The sequence below is a fragment of the Anneissia japonica genome, unplaced genomic scaffold (assembly GCF_011630105.1).
Source record: "Anneissia japonica isolate Jap-2015-1 unplaced genomic scaffold, ASM1163010v1 scaffold997_len2565447_cov190, whole genome shotgun sequence".
NCBI classification, from domain to species: domain Eukaryota; kingdom Metazoa; phylum Echinodermata; class Crinoidea; order Comatulida; family Comatulidae; genus Anneissia; species Anneissia japonica.
Window position 1 is genome coordinate 575,083 of NW_022696369.1, and position 20,659 is coordinate 595,741.

Sequence of the window (20,659 nt, forward strand, 5' to 3'; positions counted from 1 at the left end):
TAATAATAATAATAATAATAATAATAATAATAATAATAATAATAATAATAATAATAATAATAATAATAATAATAATAATAATAATAATAATAATAATAATAATACTTACATCAAGGCAATTCAATGTCTTGATATAGCAACTAAATGACAATTGCAAAGTCTTCGGTCAAGTTATGATTCGGGACAGAAATGTTGTCAAAATTACAAAAATATGTAAGACTCTGAAAGCTGACCATGTTCCGCTTGGATTTTTCTAGGGGGCGTTATCATTATTATGTGATGACAAAATATCATTGGTTAATTCCTCTACAATGAAAAGCGAGGGAATGAATTGCTAGCAAAACGTCGAAGACAATTAGGTGTAAATTGCACGTGTGTTTTGGCTTTATAATTAATGAATTACCTGTATTCATCGGCTGATTTTTTAATTCATAAACTTGAAACCCATTTTAAGTCATGGGGGCATACCTATCTGAGCCAAATCTAGTGAAAACTTCAGAGGAAGGCAAGACCGAAAGGTTTACTTTCGGTGTCAGTTCTATGCAAGGTTGGAGGTTAGCACAGGAGGTAATGTAGTGAGGCTTGGCTGAACTTACCATGCCATGCCCGCATCTTAGTGTAGTGCCTGACCCAGCGGGCTAGCCTAGGGCTTAGGTGATCATCATCACAAACATCTATCTTCAATATCATTCTGTAGTTACAATGTTTTTGTATATACCAGGCTTATTAGTCAAACAGGAGGTACCTAAACTTGTAAGTGAACGGGTGATAATATATATTTCAATCATTTTTTATTTCAAACACAAAAGCAATGTGAAAATACAATCAAAACAATCGAGAAATACCAAAAAATTATACAATTCTTGAAAAGGATTGTTTAAGACATTTAAAAAAATGCATGTAAACCTATAACTTGCTTTAAACTGGTCATCACTGCCATCAATTTTCTACTTAGTCTTTTTTAATTACAACAATTTTGATGACAAAAGTTAATAAGTGTGAAGGATGATTATTAACAAAAAGCCAAGAAGTTTTATATTAGGCCTAACAGTATGTCCTAATCCATTCCTATACACAGTATAGGCCCTAGGATAGGACCCTTTCATCTGCAAACAAGTTTGTTACCATGATGTATGAATGTAATGAACTTTTTTGTTGTATATTTTCAGTCAGTTTGATTTATTGAATGAATAATAAATATCCTAATACTCTGAAATTATAAATATACATATTGAATTAAATAAAAAGACATTGATGGCATTCATCTACACCAGTGACCATGCATTGCAAATCCCTGCCTCAAATTTTTTACTTAGTCTTGGGCTAGAAGTGTGTATGTAAAGTAAGACTCAGGAAGTTCAGTAAATTTAAGTCCAGGCAACTTATCTTTCTGCACCGCTGTCAAATTGCATGATTATTTCTCATGATGTGAAAACATTTTATTTTTAGACAATCCAACAGCATTGCGGCCGTTCCCTGTCAAAACAACGTAAATTTAAATTTTCACTTTTGGAGAAAAATAGAGTTAAAGTTTGCATGTTCGGAACTTTGCAATAAATTGTCGTACCCTTTTGAAATTTCGCAATGTTGTATATCTATAGACATTGTGATTATATGTAAAATCTTAAATACAACTGTTTGTTTATTGCAAAGTTATTAGTGATAATTACAAGATACATTGTTTTGCCTCGGAAACATGTCAGGCTCTGTATTGATGCAAGTAAGACATATTTTTGGAATTTATCAAGTTTGGGACAATGATATGCATTAGCTAGCTTGTTGATACATCGCTGTTAAGATTATTGATATAAAAACACCAATAACCATTTGATTTTGCCTTGCCAAACTCCATTAGCTCAAGACAATTTTTGAATACTATTCCGAGGCAAAACATCATATCTTCATCGTAGATACATTGTTTTGCCCCGTAATCTTGTAGTTGTGTTGTTTTTCCATGGAAACCACTAGATTTTAAGTTCTGTGCTTAAAGATAGGTGGTGCTACTGTATATCTGAAATGACGCATTATTTAGACCTGAAATTTTCACAGGTAATTCAGACGTGTTTGATATATACTCCCAAATGATATTATTTCAAAATCGACAGTCAAAATGTCAGTTACATTGTTTTGCCTCGGGACAGCCGATCTAGGACATACATGTAGCATTATTTAGACCCCTAGGCCTCTACCATCATTTCATTGTTCATTGTTGGGTGTTGGCTCCTCTTGTTGCCTTTCATACCACATGACATAATGTGTTCCATTGAAAACATCCAGTTTATGTAGCTTTGTCCTGCTATTAAGATGTTATATTTGGTGTAATACATGAAATAAAGGTTAATTTTTTCCCAGAATACAATTAAAAACATCTTTATTACATCATTGATTTTGACACAATTATTAATCATTTCAGGATTCTCATAACTGTATAGAAGAACTTGATGAAAATACATCATTATTTGGTGTATATGATGGCCATGGAGGTAAGAACAAATAAATTAGGCGAAATGAAAGTAAATTAGGCCAAATACTTTAATCTTTTATTTGAATTTCATTATTATATTTGCCCTACAACTCTTTACTTTCACAAACCAAAAATACAGAAACTTTTAAAATTTGAAGCATTCTCATTGAACTGTGCTGTAAGGGTATCCATGAGTGCCACGCCAAGTTCTAGGTATATTAATTGGAAGCAGGTCAACTTGGCCCCAGTATATATACATATAGTCCTACAGTATATATATACCGTAAACCTCAAATTAAAGCCTTGGGCTTCTATTTTTTGCGAACTTTAGATGGGCTTCTTTTCGAGGCTACTTTTGCAAAGTAAAGAGGGGGCTTCTTTTCAAAATGATTGTTGTAAATTTTGTGAGCATGCCAATAGCGGACCTTCTAGCAAGATTTGGCCAGGCTCCCAGTAGTATTAGATCAATAAGGAAAAAGGCTGACAAAAAAGACTTACTTTCACCCATGATTCGTAAAACACAGCCCCGTTTCCCTAGCAATGGTTCCAATGAGCCAGACATTGAGGAGGAGAGTGAAGAAAAAGAGGGCGAAAAAAATATTAAAAATGATAAAATAAGTGCAAAATTAGAAATGGATGATTCAGATGAGATGTGTATAAGAGACGTATATATATGTATATACATATTTAGATATGTATAAATTATATTTTTTTTTTTCCCGAATTTTATTTTTACTGTTAAGCGCATTGAGGCTTTAGCATAATGCGCTATATAAGCCAAAATTATTATTATTATTATTATTTAATGTCTATGAGTATTGTCATTATGTTGTTATTTTTGTCATATCATTACTATCATTAGTTATATTTTTTCCTTATGGTTATTATTAATATTATTTTTTTAATTATTTTTATTAATGCAGTTTTTATTATTTTTTGTGGATGTAAATGAAAGATAAAGAACAAGGTAATGATTTAAAACACTTTAGTCATAATAAAAACGAACTGACATAGAATTTGTTATTGTCTATAATGAGTGTTCTCAATAAAAGAGCTTGTGATCCAGGCTTACTCACAAGAGCACCCATTAGACTAAATACAAATTCTATGTAAATCTATTTTCTGAATACAGTTTGCCTTGCAATTTGAGAGAAGTTAGGGTGTTCTCGGATTTCGTTCTACACATAGAGGGTTAGCTTAGTGTTAATAGATTGTAGATTGTTATTTGAAAAGGGTCTTGATTTGGAGGGTGCACTGTATTATTGTTAGATTGCTTTTATTTTGCTAATATCAACCTTGTATAAGATACCTAGTATAAGATACTTATGCATTTTGCGTGTCATTTTATTGTCTTTCACATCGACAGACATTTAAAACAACTATTGTTTGCTTTAAGCTCCTGCAAGGAGCCAGACCTAAATTTGAAAGCTCAAAATTATTGTGTTCTTAATATCTAGATCAGGGATCTACCCTTAAACTGTATGTTTTACCAATCAATTTGATTTATTTTTCTCAGGAGCGGAGGTAGCTCAGTACTGTTCCCAGCACTTGCCAGAATTCATTAAGCAAAATAAGTCGTACAAAGAAGGTGATGTAGAAAAAGGACTCATCTCTGCTTTCTTAGAATTTGATAAACATCTCACAGAGAAAAAAGTAATCACTGAGTTGAAAAAGATGGCCGGGCTGGAGGATCCTGAAGAGGAAGGTACGTACCGGTATTTATCTTGCATTTTGGTTGAGGGCAAATAGGAAAACAAATTGCTAGCTTATTTGGCTGGTCTTTGGTTGATATCTTTTTTTTAGAGTAGACATAACTCAAGTTTATTTTATCATTGTCAGTAATTTCATTACTGTTTACAGATATTTTTTTTTTTAATTGGAAAAACTGTGAGAAGTACAAAAGTGTAGAGCACTGGAATGGATTTTAACTCACATCACAAATATTACACAATGGAATAACTTTAATAAAACTCAATACAACAAATTTATTTTTTTTTAATGGTTTAAAAAATACAACATGACTTGATATCATTAAAATTAACAACTTTCAAAAATCAACTTTCACATATAGTTTCATTTTCTGTATTATTTTTAATTTTGGTGGAATTTCTTTGATGCCACATTAATGTGATACAGATATTTTTTTTTTAATTGGAAAAACTGTGAGAAATACAAAAGTGTAGAACACTGGAATGGATTTTAACTCACATCACAAATATTACACAATGGAATAACTTTAATAAAACTCAATACAACAAATTTATTTTTTTTAAATGGTTTAAAAAATAAAACATGACTCGATATCATTAAAATTAAAAACTTTCAAAAATAAACTTTCACAAATAGTTTCATTTTCTGTATTATTTTTAATTTTGGTGGAATTTCTTTGATGCCACATTAATGCGAGTTTCGTATTTCTCTACATTGTGAAATACTTTCTTTAATAACCTTTGACACAGATGACGAAGAGACTGAGCTTTTAAATGAAGAAGCAAGCATGCCAATAGCGGACCTTCTAGCAAGATTTGGCCAGGCTCCCAGTAGTATTAGATCAATAAGGAAAAAGGCTGACAAAAAAGACTTACTTTCACCCATGATTCGTAAAACACAGCCCCGTTTCCCTAGCAATGGTTCCAATGAGCCAGACATTGAGGAGGAGAGTGAAGAAAAAGAGGGCGAAAAAAATATTAAAAATGATAAAATAAGTGCAAAATTAGAAATGGATGATTCAGATGTTCCCAAGGAACAAAATGGAAAAGGAGATGGAAATGTTAATGGTGATGTGATAGAAAATGGAGACATTAAGGAAACGGAGGAAGATGAAGAGACAAAAGATGATTCAAATAATGAAGTAACAAATAATGAAGAAAACCAACAAACAAGTTCATCTAGTAGTGATATAAAAAATACAGGTAATGATTTTTTTGTCATTATATTCAATTAGTGTGAATAAGTAAAAGTAAGGCAAATATTTTAAACCTACAGTAGATTCTATGCATCTTGGGAGTGGAATGATTTTTGAATACATAGAATTCAACTATTTTTATTGTGACGGGAAAGAGACACTCACTGTGTAGAGAAGTGTTGATTTCGTCACAGCATACACTGCCTGACCCGAACACCAAGATATAGTGATACTGTAGGCACTCTAGCCTGTTGGCTCAAAGCTCAGGTTTTAAATTACTTCTTTAATACCTGTCAAGAGATTCCAGCCTATAAGTGCAAACTTCTGTAACTACACCGTATACAGTATCTGGGTGAGGTATTTTACATGAAAATTGTCCAAAAATTAGGCACTTTTACCCAGGTAATGGATTTAAACCTAGTAACTAATTTTTTAATTTATTACTAGCTACTACATTAGGTAGCTAACCAACCACGGTTTTAAAACATGATTGATCTAAGGTAGGAAATAACGAACAGTATTCTAATTGTTTATTAGTTAATTACAACATTGCTCATGTGTTGAAAGCTGGTAAACTATATTTCAATATTGTTTATGCATTGTTTACCAGACCGACGATCGAGCCTACGATCATTGCAAAGCTAATTAAAATAACAATGACCTTCATAAGGGTTCGTAGCTACATTCAAAACGGACCTACGAGCGTGCTACGAGCATGCTACTAGTTTGTGCGCGCAGATACGAGGCGATAATTCATGGCTGTACTGTATATAACTAAGTCTCAGTTTAAAACTAGCCTTCATATTGCATTTACACCTGTTTTAAGAAAATGAAAAGAAATATTGCATTAGTTGTAATAAGAATAAGTTTTTGAACAGATGCAGTCAGTTAAAAAAAATGTACCTGATATATATTGATTTATTGTCAATTTTTTATTTTATCCAATTTTATGTAATTTTATTGTGCATTATGATGACTGATAAAATGGGACTTGACATTGTAAACATGACAAGGATCATAACTAAATTTCTATGTTCAATTTACAATTTCCTATATCATTGTCAATCGTTACTTAATTGCTGAAATTCATTTACTGTGAATTCTATGAATTTTAAATTGATACTTTTAGAAAGAAGAGATGTTGTGTTAGATGACGTTGATTCTGAAGATGACGATGAGGAAGAATATGATGCTGAAGAAGATGAGGAAGATGATGATGACGAGGAGGAGGAGGATGAAGATGAAGAAGATGAGGAAGAAGATGAAGAAGAAAAGGAAGTGTCTGGTAGTAATGTGGAGGACTATGGGTTTCCAGGACGAGAAGAGGTTAGTTCGCTTGATTTCACCAAACATCTTATTCTTTTACCATAAATGAGTGCTCAGTAAAAATGGCGTTATCTTGTGAACAGTTGCAGCTCTGTAACCAAGGCTGTCGGACTTTGTATCACAGTAAACACTATTCATTTCCTTGTGTTGGTACTATTTCACTCTCTGTTGTTATGTATTACTGTACTGCAAAAACATTGCTATTTAATGTAGTAGAAAAAAATAGTGGCATAAACTGTACTGTCGAAGAGGCTTGGCCCACCCTTCTGGGAGCCACAGTGAAATCTGTCTGTGAAAAATAAAAGGTGGGTGTGTTCTCACCTCCATTTTTCGGAGGACAATTTACCACTGTTGGTGAATAGCCACCCCTAAACAGTTGAGCTCACAAGGGTTACTCGAACTATCTAGCATGAAATATTGCAATGATCTTTGTCATGGAACAATACCATCCATTGATTAGATCTGTTATAGTGATTGATCCTATTATTGAGAAATTGTTTCATTTGAATTGCTTGCATATTTACATAAGATATTAGCTTTCAATTGTGCATTTCCAGACTCTACAAAGGATATTAAAAATTAAAAAATACAGGTAATGATTTTTTTGTCATTATATTCAATTAGTGTGAATAAGTAAAAGTAAGGCAAATATTTTAAACCTACAGTAGATTCTATGCATCTTGGGAGTGGAAGGATTTTTGAATACACAGAATTCAACCATCTTTATCGTGACGGGAAAGAGACACTCACTGTGTAGAGAAGTGTTGATTTCGTCACAGCATACACTGCCTGACCCGAACACCAAGATATAGTGATACTGTAGGCACTCTAGCCTGTTGGCTCAAAGCTCAGGTTTTAAATTACTTCTTTAATACCTGTCAAGAGAGTCCAGCCTATAAGTGCAAACTTCTGTAACTATACCGTATACAGTATCTGGGTGAGGTATTTTAAAAATGAAAATTGTCCAAAAATTAGGCACTTGTACCCTAATGGATTTAAACCTAGTAACTAATTTTTTAATTTATTACTAGCTACTACAGTAGGTAGCTAACCACGGTTTTAAAACAGTTTCATTTGAATTGCTTGCATATTTACATAAGATATTAGCTTTCAATTGTGCATTTTTCCAGATTCTACAAAGGATATTAAAAATCTGTACCTTCTTTAGTGAATTCTTATTCTTAATCTGTAGCCTGGTAGTGACAGTGGCTGCACAGCAGTGGTGGCAATACTACGCGATAATGAACTGGTGGTTGCTAACGCAGGTGATTCGCGTTGTGTGTTATCACGTGGTAGCAATGCTCTTGATCTCTCGTTGGACCACAAACCCGAAGACGACGAGGAATTGGAGAGAATTGTTTACGCTGGCGGCAAAGTGACTGAAGACGGCCGTGTTAATGGTGGGCTTAACTTATCCCGAGCTCTAGGTAAAATGATAATAATATTTATATTATTCTTTTGACACCCACCGTTGCAAGATGTAATTAAGGGTACAAATGCTCTGCCATATGTAATGAAGTAGGCTTGTTATGATGGAAAGATTATTAACTTTCTTAAACTATGTATTTGTGTTTCTTATTTCCTTCCTAAAGTTTGCAAAAAATGTTCAGCCAACATGTTAATATGTATGATGAAAGCAAGAGTTCTCAACAATTCAGAATAATGCTTTTTAGATCCTTTAGATGCTGATATTGGAAATATAAAAATATTTATTTGTATGAAATACATTTCAAAAAATAATGTTGCTTACTTATGTTTATGTTTATTTACCAGGTGATCATTGTTATAAACAAAATAAATCATTAGCATTAGAGAAACAAATGATATCTCCATTGCCTGACATCAGGAAAGTAACACTACAAGCGGAGGACAGCTTTTTCATTTTAGCCTGTGATGGTATCTGGTAAGTATTGTGGTATGCGTCCCCCTCCCCCACCATTGCAACAAGTTTTTAAAGCATTTTTTGCCTTCCATGTTTCCTTCGTCCTGTTGGTAGCCATTTGTATTCATTTAGAATATAATTTGAGGACGTGTCTAAGTGGGCACTATACTAAATCCTGCTTCAGTACACAACATTAACCATTGGAATTCAGGATTAGTCTCATAGACATGAAAAAAGAGTTAAAATAACATTATTAAAAAATATGAATGCTGAACTTAATAGGAGCCAAGTCAATTTTGCTGAGGTTTGTAGAGTCTAAAGGCTCTTTAGATGACTTTCTTTATACATTGTTTAGCCAACCAACCTCCAGCCAATAATTATTGTTGGCCAATTGGTGCACCCACCATCACAAAATATGGAAATTTAAGAAAACATAAAAGTTTTTCTTAATTTACATTATGCCTGCCGCTGCCTTGAAATCTCCAAAAATAAGATGTATATTTCTTTCTAATTATATAAATTTAAAGCATTTAACCATTCCATTATTACACTGTTTACATTCACCAATAAAGTCTGGATGTTTATAGGGAAACCATTTGCTAAATAAGAAAACAAAATTTTATTTTTATTTTTTTTTTCTGCCCTCTGACGATCTTTAAAAAAATAAGTTTGTGAAACAAGGTATAACAAAAGTCTCGCCTTCAGCTTAATTTCCAGCATCCCAATGATGCATATTTTTGCTTTTTTTTAGGAATGTACTGTCAAGTCAGGAGGTTGTAGATTTTGTGAGCGAACGTCTGAATCAAGATCATCCTGAAGGAGGAACATGGACCCTGACCGCTATCATTGAAGAGGTAACATAACCAGTCATTGTTTGTTACATATAATTGCTCCAACATTGTATTGGATAGATAAGTACTGTATACAAATCATGTAGAACTTTATTGCATTTTCCAATATATTAACATTTAAGTTAACATCAAAACTGACAAAAGAAAAAAAAATTGACCTTTCTAAATGCCACCAGAAAAACAGTTTATATGACGAAAATGCAACACATACATAACAACATGGAGAAATTTGATAGTGTGCACGGAGATTGGAAAGTCACTAGTATACAAATATTGACTGCTCTAGATTCGGGGAATGGTGAAATCTATTGCCCCGAGGAGATGTGGAGACCGTAGCATATCTTCCCGCAGGCCGAAAGCCTGTTCCCCGAATCTAGAGCAGTCAATATTTGTTCTGTATACCTCGTCATACATAGATTCTACAAGACCTAAAAAAGTAATGAAAATAGTACCCACCAAGTAGGCCTAGGCGGTCAAAGGGCCAATCTCTGTCAGCGTTGTAGAGGTTGCATCTACTTTACCATTTGTGTGTACCATAAATTACATAGCAACGCGGCCTAGAGATTACACATTGTGCAACAGGGTAAAAAAGTACTACCATTTAGGGTGATAGTACTTTATATTTCCTGCTTCTTAACCAATCAGATGCCTAGAATCTATGTACGTGGTATATATAATGAAAATCTTCAAAGCCAATGCAAAACAGTTTAAAAAATCATTTATCATTTTGAACCATCATGTAAAAATAATAAAAAAGTTAAATAGGTGCTTATGCTCTCAAACCTTATAACATTTACAATTTGTATTAATGAATATATTTCTTAATTTGTTCTAGTTGTTTGATGCTTGTTTGGCACCAGACACATCAGGGGATGGAACAGGATGTGACAACATGACGTGCATCATTGTACAGCTTAATCATGACAACACAGTCACCATTGCCTCCAAGAAACGTAAAGTCTCCGAGTCAGAAGATAGTGACTGTAAACGGGTGTGCAAGGAATGAAAACTTCCAACGTAAAAATACCTTTTAGAAGATCTGTTATTTAAAGGTGGGGCTGCACTACCTTTGTTCGTTAGTGGGAAAATGCTTAAGTGCATTGTGAATTATTTTTTTAATACTAATAGTAGGCAATATGCTAACTGTTAAACAGTCAATTGGTAATATGTATGTCAAAAATGTATGCCAAACACATTAGAATGTTACATTCAACGAATGCATCCATGTGTATATTAGAATCCATGCTGCAATGTAACCAATCACAGAGTAGAGATCAGGATGCTTACCTTTTAACGGGCATAGAAGAATGAATACAGGCTCTAATTATGAATTTAGATCTTGGGAGCCACTTTATTAACGGGATCACAGTTTTATATTTATAGAACATATATCAGTCTGTTCATCTTTACAAGAAAATATGTAGTGTACTGTACCTCGAGTAGAGTTTATGCAAATTTATCAAAGCTGGTCTTTTTAAAGGTGTTGTCCATCAATGCTGGTATCATTTCAGTATGTTTCACTTGGTTTCCCATCTATTAAAACTAGGCTACTTCACAAGTGTGTCCATCTAAGTTGGGCTACTTCACAACTGTGTCCATCTAAGCTAGGTTACTTCACAAGGGTCTGTCAGAGCTATTTTACTGCACTGCTGTGTCCACCAGAAGAAGTGAATTTCCCTGGTTTGTTCTTCCTTTGGGGTTGATCAAAGCTAATCTACTTCTCTTTGCTGTTTAAAATAGCTAATATAATAATGCAAAATGTATCTAGTTATTCTTTCCAACAAGAAATGGCCAAGTTCACTGGCTGTTCTAACTTAGCCTACTCTACTGGGCTGACTCAGGTACAGAATGGTGTGCGTGTGTGGGTGTATGTTGGGGCCGTCAATATTTGGACATATTGTAGCTGAATAAAGCTGTTAGATTATTGTACTGTATAGGAGTCTTTGAAATGATCTATATCTCAGGGCTGTACATCATGTAGTAAGCTGGCAGTGAATACATACCAAGTAAGAGTTAATATGGTTCTTATATATTTTTAAAAGTTATTATTTCACAGAAATATTACAATAATAATGAACAATTTTGTACGCCACTGTCCAGTCCCACTAAGCCACACAGAAGCAAATGGAGCCACAAAATGCAAACACCACATAAGAGTACATACTTGATTAATAATCAATAAAAACTAAATTTTCTAGCAATACTTGCTGGTTTCTGTTTTAATTTGATCATTCTTGGTATAGGTTTCACCGCTATATTTCAGAAAGCAATGCGTTTCATGAGAGATGGAAATAAAAAACTGAAAATTATCAGTGATATAATTTTTATGTAAGACCACGGTTCCCTGTAGATGTCAATAATGTAGCGGTAAGACCTATGGCAATCAATTTTAACTAGACAGTTACAGTATTGCAATAAAAGTTAGTACAGTAGTTTAATACTTTTGTGTGGTAATATTTAATCATATTTTGCAGCTGTGTGGTCTGTGAGTGGTTCAGATTGTTTCCATTTTGAGTTTAGTAGGACTCTTAATTTCTGTTAATGTGATAATGAATGTGCATAGAGGCTTTTGGAATACTACACTTTAGCAGACTGATCATTAATATTTGATTTTGTTTTACCTTTTATGTTTTGTTTTAATTTATTAAAGTGAGTTGCCACTTAATCACAAAAAAAAGCATGTTAATGATTTTGTTGAGCTAATGAACAATAAAAATCCAATAGGTCCAAGAGGACCCAATAGTTTAAAATACTGGAGGCTAGGCCAAGAAAATTTATTTTACAGATGGAGGCTCAAAACTACCCCAGCCCTACCATGGTTACAAAATTTATGTCTGGCACTTACAGATGGCTGGTAATGGCACTCTCAGACTAAAATTTTGAATAAGTTTGTTAATTCTGTATTTGAAGATCATAAATGCACTCCTTAATAAGAATTAAGTTTCTCATGTTTGCCAGAATTCATGCAGATGATAATTAAATATGAATGGAGTTGTTGCACTAGTGTAAAATTCACTTAAGATTTTCTTTTTTCTATCCCTTGCGTGTAAAATTAACACAAAATAAACTATCTCACTTCTAGATTTTCAAAAGTTTTGTAATCAATAATTTGACAAAACACTCATTGTTTTAGACATTGGACTATGTGTAGTATAGGCTACTCATGGATCACATAATATACTACAGTATTATTTTTTCTATTTCAGTATGTAATTAGGCAGTATTTCTGTACGTAGTACAGTGTATACTATAGAACTTCCCTAGAACATTATAACATTTCTGTCTTCCTCGTGTGTTGATTCATACACACATTATTGTTTGGATTCTTTCTTTTACATCCATTTCTCTGTATAAAGTAAAATCACTGACAGTTTTGCACAATTAAATACAGTACAAGTTTTTTTTTTTAATCTTGTACTTGCTTGTGTTATATGCAGCATTGTTGCCCTTAATGATCAGATGTCTCTAATCCTTTATTTCAGTGGTCACCTCTTCTTATCTTGCTTCAGCTGTTTTCATATTTAATTAATTTTTATTATTTATCTGTTTTTTCATGTGCTTCCTAATTATTTTTTCTGTTATATGGGCAAATATTTATTCTTGAGTTTACAATGAATAATGTATATCTGATGGTGTTAATTTGTTGAATTGCATGAAATTTATATAATTTATTCTATGAGTTATGTTGGTTTTGTAGCTTTTTGTTTTGTAGCTAATCAAAACCCTAAAATTGTATAAACTATGCAATAATTTTATCAATTATTATTTAATATATAATTAATATATCTTATTGCCTTTGTATAATCATTGTTCTGTTATTTTTATGATTATTATTTACAGTTAATTTCTAGATCGCAAATGAAAGTTGCAAAGCGAAAATTAGGAGAAGCAGTACAGATGGGCGCTACAAGCATGCAACTGTTTAAATACCCAAGATTATTGTTGTAAACATTGTTATAAGAAGAATGTTCGGACACAAAAGTCACTTAATTGTCGCATAAAGTGTTTTTCATTCTGGTCTGTATTGAAGATATACTGCCATCCAAAGATTGGGAATAAAAACTTCAAAAATTAAAATAAGAATTTGAATTCCTCGTTTAAAACATTCTCATAAACCTTCAGATTCCAGATTATTGTATGAGAAAAACTTTTCAATACAGAAATCTTAAAATCCTTCTGTGAGATGTATAGGAATGATATTATTCAAGTCTATTGATTGTCGAAGACAAATCTTTTTTTTTTTGTTCTACTGTACTTTTCTGTTCAAAGGTATTAACTTATTGAAATGAAAAATGAATTTTTATAAAAACAGTTCATATTTGGTTTAGGTGGCTGTATATCTTTAAATACTGTTGAAATTAAAATGAATTGTATTATCTGATAATACATAATTTATTTGTGTGGTACAACTCATTGATTGAAAAAAGAAAACTCTTGAGTAAGCAATAATTATCTTCTTGATACTAGGTAGGGTCTCAAGAATAACCATCTCATGGAACAACCAAGTAGGAGTTCATCCAATAAAATTACTTCTCTTGGATAAAATGTATGAGCTTAACCAATGAGATTACAGTAATTCTAATAATAAACAGGTGTTTAGGCTGCAAGAGAAATACACCTTGACACCCCGCTGATCCAGTCTAAATTTGTTGTAAACTTTCTTAGAAGACTTGTCATGTGAAGAGTCTGGGATCATTTATTCCTAATTAACTTTTCATCTGATCTGCGGGAATATCAGAGGGATATAGATATTGAATTACAATTTCCTATATCTGAAAAAATGTTGGAAGGATTGCACATATGCAATAAACAATTTTTTTCTGAAAATGTTTTGTGTCATTATTTCATAGTAGAAAATATTGGTTGATCTTGCTTTTTTAAACCTCGCTTTTGTACCATTAAACTCATACATTAGCCTGGTAGGTGCTATGAACCTGAATATATTTTATTTAGGGTGTTTTTGTCATCCAATGAAGCCTCTTTATGCGTCTTTTTTATTCCTTGTTTCACGTACCTATTTTTAAGATCAGAGGAGGGCGGAATAAAAAAAGTTTGTTTTATTTAGCAAATAGTTTTGCCAAAAACATCAAGATGGAGAATTTTAAAAATAAATTGTATTGGTGAATGTAAAATAGGATGGTTGAATGCTTCAAATTTAAATAATTAGGAAGAAATATAGATATCTTCAGAGATTTCAAGGCTGCGGAGGATGTAATAAAAATAGAAAAACTTTTTTTTTAAATGTTTATTTTTCGTAATTGGCCAAAAATGAAATTTTAATTTTATTCGAAATCATCAATATTTCCGTTCGGCAGGTTCGCTATACAAGGTATAAAGTGTCTTGCCTTCAGTGGATGTAAATGAAAAACAAAGGCAACAACTCAAAGCACTTCAATTTTTGCATTGTTCAGTGCATTCAATTCAAAAATTGTGTAGAAGTAGGAATTGGATGATGTATAGAATACAGCTACTCCTTTTTTACAAATCAAAAATTACAAACTTATCCATTTAATTTGCATTATATACACTAATCTACTCCAAATGTATTTTTTAATTAAGACTGAAAAGTAATAGTTTGAACTTATGCATTTTCCAAAGCTGTTATTTCATTGTCAAAAGCTTACACAAAAAAAAACTACAAACTTGCAATATTCTGCCGTTTAATAATGTTTTTATGAACTTGAGATCCCACCCCTGGGGTACTGTTTCTAAGACAGCCGTAACTTACATAAACTTTGACCTGCCCCTATTAAATTTATTAGGTTCTGACAATCAGAAATGTCCATAGTAAGATACTGTTTCTGGTTGCCAAATTCTAGTGCCAGTAATACAGTACCTAACTGGCATGTATAACATAAAGTAATACTGTACTGCAGGTACTTAAGTGGACAAAACGCTTGTGTAATACTTGACAATCAAAATAAGATATGAAATCCTTAAAAGTGCAGTGTAGATTTGATCACAAATCTAAAGTACGCTTATTAATAAATGCACATATAATAAAAAATATAAATAAGACTTTATATTCAATGTGATGACATTATCTTAATTTATTTACATCATTAAACTTTTGATACAACACCCCATACCTCTCTGAAAGTGCCACGCAATTGCATGTATATACCTTAGCGACTATATGGCTATTATACTTCTTCCATGAGGTACTGTACCTATTACTTTTTAAATAAACTCATTAAAAACATTAAATTTATATTAAATTTTTGGCCAGGAAAGAAACCTGAAAAAATGAACCAAAACAGCAAGTACATAGGGAAGGCACCTGAACCCTATATTCCATTCTTCTAGCTTTTTAACATCATTGCAACACAGGATATAAAATGGATCAAAATTGATGATTATTTTTTCCCTTGTTCAGATGTTTCTTCATAATTCTCATCATCTTCAGGTTCTTCAGCAACATCCTCCTCTGCCACTTCCTCTCCAGCATCATCTTGGGCACCCCCATCCTCCTCTGCTGCTTTCTTCTGCGCAGCTAACTGTGCCTTCCTTAATCGTCTTCTGTTACCCGAGTCGTAGTATTTGAGATGTCGGCCAATATTATCGATTCCCTTTAAGCACTTTCTCCAAATTTTATCCTCATTTTCACCTGGGAAATCATAATTCTCAAGTGTCTGTTGCTTAATTATTTCCAGGACCTTTGGGTCGAGTTTCTGGTTGCGGCGTCCTCCCTGCGTTCGGCCTGAGCAAGTTGCCTGCATGAGATCCTCAGTTGTGAATAAAATTCGTGCGAGTTTGCGTGCAAACGCAGTGGGTGTGTTTGATTGTTTGACAGCTTGCTCCACCTGGTATGGCGATAGCGGATACTCTTCCTCAGCATCATCTTTCCACTCTAATTCAGTTTCTATTTGTACACCAGATTCAATACCATTACTATGAGAGGTGTTAGCAGCAGGGTCAGTTTGCCACCTCTTTGCCTTAGGGGGTGTCGCAGGATCTATGTCCAGAAGCGATGGACGCCTAAATCCTCTTTTCATAGCTTCTTTGTTCCTTAACTGTTCATCAAATTCATGCGCCATTGTCTGTGTTATCCCACTAACTGCATTTAGTAGAGTTGTTACAGGCTCAGCTTTTTCTGGCTGCAAAGTCAAATATATTCATTTTTGAATAAAATTTGAAAATGAATTATTTGCTGTTATGTATTTCTGAGCATGTGTCTGACCATTGACCTATTAATAGGATGATTTATTATTATTAATAGGTACGTGGTTTGACAAAAAACAGGCCATAAGTGCATACTATGATACTGTAAACAGAATGAATAATAATGGTAAATAAGGTAGTATATATACTCTTTGCTTCTCTTGCACTGTTAAGCATTTATATAATATTCATCATAATATTTGCTACTAATTTTGCTATATTTGGTGAAATTTAAATTTAAAATAAAAACTGCACCTCCATAGAACCCCAGCAAAACACTTGGCCTTTCTCAGTGAGTGCAATACAATGGTGTTGGCCAGCTGCTACCTGTACAACCTTCTCTGGCAGTTCAACTTCAGCCGTCATACCCTCGCGTCCTTTAGGCTCACGGCGTCCTAGGGCACCCAGTCGCCGCGATCCAAACGTGTAAACCTAGGTTAAGTACAGTACAAGGAGAAGGAAAATATTGTTTAATTGCCCTAAAAGTCAACACTGTATTTATTTGCAAAATAGTAATAGTAATTTCCTTATTTTGGGTTTGATAATAAATAGTAGTCATGCATAAAAATCATAAAATTTTCTATCACCACCTCTTTAATTTTACTATGCCCATGTTAAACTGAAGTGATAAGCTACTGTTCAAAATGAATATGATGTGTCTTCTGAGTTGTTTTTAAGACCTGACGATATTAAATATGTCCATTGAAAACTCCATTGCACCCAGTATTTTTTGGTTACTTTTATCTCATAATCTATCAATGCTTTCTGTGTTGGAAATTCGCTTAAATAAACTTACAGATTGTTTCTAGGTCAGGTTTTATCTAGGTATGGCACCATATTTCATATCTTAGCTTATGACACATCCCACTTCCAACCGCATTTACTCTCACAACTTACAAGTGAGATGATAGCTAAATGCCTACAGCCTCCCTGATACACAAGATATTTTAACATGCCTACATACCTTTCCTTCACTTGATAGACAAATGGCATGGTTACTACCAGAACTTATCTGCACTATATCCACTCCTTCCTGGAACATTGGTCGAGGAGTACCTAAGCCCAACTTCTTAGCTCTCCTGGGAGCTAAACAAATAAAAAAAAATTATATTACTAGATTAGATGTACAGTAATTCTAATGTTTATAAAAATCCTTTTAAATAATTTTTTCACTTTAAATAATCCATTGACATTTATGTAGCAATTTAGTACTTACTTTTCAATACATTTATTTAATTTATTTTTATCCTAAAAAGGGACTTATCAAGTAAGTTTTTTAAGGTTTACCACAAATTTTCTTTACAAAAATATATGTACAAATACTTGAAAATACTGTAGGATTTACAGGTAGTGTAAAACCATTAATAGCCAAAGTCAACATATAAATAATTCCACAGAAAATGGTTGTAGTGTGTATACTGGTAATAATTGTGATATTAATATTTATGAGGAAACAGTGACAATGATGATTGGCTATACAGTGATAATAATGACTGAAGAAAGTGATAATATTCATAATAACAATTTTAAAAAGTTGTTAAATAATAATGCAAATTTCAATGACAGACAAATGCTACAGTACAGTAACTGATCTTACCTTCATCTAATGAATTTGCAGTTGCCTCAGACATCTGTTTTCAATAAGTACTTGAATTTGTACCCTGCAAAATTTGTTTAACAATTACAGTACTGTAATTTTATAGAAAAATGCACTAAATTGTAATCATTTATATGAATGTGTCATCATCTGATATTACTTTAAAGTAAAAGAAAATAATGCTGATTAGTGTAAGGGCATACTAATTAGCATAAAAAACCATTAATATACTGCAGTATATAATACAGTACATATACCTGTATTACTGTAATATTGAAAATAATAATATTGATGATATTGACGATGATGACGACATCATCAACGGTGATCGAATAGGAACTTATTATCCTCCCCATAAATCCTCCCCTGCTACTGAACACACAGTTGCAAAAATGATTGAGTATTGCCACACAAGAGCAGAAAACAGCTAAATATCAATAAAACCAAACTTTTATAACAATTGTCCACATTCTGTTAAAAATTGATGTACAGTACATGTATGTCGTTATGGTTTCGCCCATGTTTCAGAAAGTAATGGACTGACATTGTGTCATCTCGCTAACGCATTGACGCATCACAAAAACACATTTAAACATGACCTTCATGTAACCTGCATTTCATATTGAAAAACTATTCTAAAAATAATAAAAAACTGCCACATGAAATATTTAAATTGTGGTACATATTTAATTGATATTACAGAATTCATATATTTCATTTGTTGGTTTAAAAAAAATTATTTCCAGTCGTACAGCAATGGAATAAAGAAGAGTGCTTTACAATATGATACAAGATAGAAATTGAACAGATTTAAAACAACCCAGTTTATCAAATTACTGTAAATAAATAATTTCCATTGGGTTACCAGTAGAACAACATATTGTTTCTTTGTATTATTACATTTAAGTTCATTAGCTTTCATGTGATATTATCTTGAATATTTCAGAATAAGTCTCAATGAAATGTAACGTAGTGTATGTACAGTTGCAGCTGGTCATGGTTGAATGCGTTTCTGTAGATTTCAATGCATTTTAGAAAGATGTACTCAATGACATTGTCAGCTCATTAACTTCGGAAGCATGGCAGCGAAACCAACAAAAATTGATTTTAACCATAATTCGGACAACTATCAATATAAATGTTTGATTTTTACCGATTTTTAATTCAAGCTGTTTTTGACTCTCATGTGGCAATATTTTAATCATTTTTGCGTCTGTGTTAGTGCAGTTCCGTGTGGTGTTTAGTTGGACCGCTCAGTGGGGTACTATAGGCTTAGGTATAAGCCTATTCCCCACACAGGCCATATCATAGAGAGCTAGGCTAACCTAGATCAGGGCAGGAGCCTAGGCCAGGGCAATTTCATATAGGACCTAGGCTAGGCGGCCTAGGCTAGGTCCTACTACTACTACTAGCTGCTGCGCCTGCGTCGGTATTATTATGATCCTAGGCCTAATTATAAAACTAGGCCTAGTGCACGAAACTAAATATTATTATTAAATAGTATCAAGACCTAGGCTAGCCTTTAGAAATAAACGCACACAAATACATCATTTCGCAAGTGTTATTATCAATTTCCTTTAATTACATATTCAAATACTAAACAATTCGCGCCATCACCTCCATCATCAACACGAACAAGAAAATTGAGCTGAATGACGATACTGATGATGAAAACGCGTGAAGCCATTACTGCCCAAATGTATCTTTCATGGCTTACTGTTTGCAGCGGCACTGACTATTTGAGCTCAACATTTGGAAATTTTACAATATTATCAAGTTTTTTTCAGACACCAAACAACAGAAGAATATATATTTTATACAATGAAACAGATATAACAGGAAATACACGAAAATTAATGATAAATAAAAGCAATTTACCACAAGGATATAAATCTTCTTTCCGCGGTGACGCGTTGAGAATAAAGTACAACGCGGTCGGTGACGCCGTAAGAAACCAGTCTCGTAGCAAAACTTTTATAATTCATTCATATAAAATATCAACACATAGCATAAAAATTAAACCAAATTTAACCATAAATATTAAAATTATTTAAATATTTATTTTATTTTTAAATGTATGTTATAAATAAATATAATAAACGAATTATTTTATTATTACGCTGTTCATTTGTAGCCCCTGATTCCAAATGAGGGCAGCATATCAACATTTAGCCGCGGCCTAGGTCACCGTCTAGACAACTTTACATTGCTGTTTTTAACATCATATTATTGGAGTTGATACCAAAACAAGATATTAGAACTGTCGTAATGGGTGATCGTTACAACATCCATAGTCAGTTGGAACATTTACAATCGAAGTATATTGGTACAGGCCATGCAGATACCTCAAAATGGGAATGGCTGACGAACCAGCATCGAGATAGCGTTTGCAGCTACATGGGCCACTATGACATGCTGAATTTTTTTGCTGTGGCGGAGAACGAAAGTCGAGCTAGGGTAAAGTTTAACCAAA

General features: G+C 33.0%; 2 protein-coding genes across 4 annotated transcripts; one reads left to right on the plus strand and one right to left on the minus strand.

The window, feature by feature from the left end:
- Positions 1-293: 293 nt before the first annotated feature.
- LOC117101949 (probable protein phosphatase 2C 11) lies at positions 294-13,819 on the plus strand. Its single transcript, XM_033242074.1, has 9 exons — positions 294-567; positions 2,414-2,483; positions 3,981-4,169; positions 4,924-5,376; positions 6,499-6,695; positions 7,888-8,122; positions 8,469-8,598; positions 9,329-9,431; positions 10,264-13,819. Exons 1-9 carry the CDS (start codon positions 457-459, stop codon positions 10,432-10,434), a joined length of 1,659 nt encoding a protein of 552 aa, XP_033097965.1. The 5' UTR covers positions 294-456; the 3' UTR covers positions 10,435-13,819.
- A 1,003-nt stretch (positions 13,820-14,822) lies between these two features.
- Positions 14,823-20,147, minus strand: LOC117101950. 3 transcript variants are annotated; one of them, XM_033242075.1, is made up of 5 exons: positions 20,065-20,147; positions 18,187-18,249; positions 17,554-17,675; positions 16,845-17,021; positions 14,823-16,525 (listed from the first exon to the last, which is right to left on the minus strand). In XM_033242075.1, exons 2-5 carry the CDS (start codon positions 18,218-18,220, stop codon positions 15,785-15,787), a joined length of 1,074 nt encoding a protein of 357 aa, XP_033097966.1. In that variant the 5' UTR covers positions 18,221-18,249; positions 20,065-20,147; the 3' UTR covers positions 14,823-15,784. The 3 variants fall into 3 exon arrangements, with proteins under 3 accessions (XP_033097966.1, XP_033097967.1, XP_033097968.1); XM_033242076.1 differs by lacking the exon at positions 20,065-20,147 and adding an exon at positions 19,725-19,801 and having other exon boundaries at positions 18,187-18,250; XM_033242077.1 differs by lacking the exon at positions 20,065-20,147 and adding an exon at positions 19,772-19,790.
- Between the last annotated feature and the right edge of the window lie 512 nt (positions 20,148-20,659).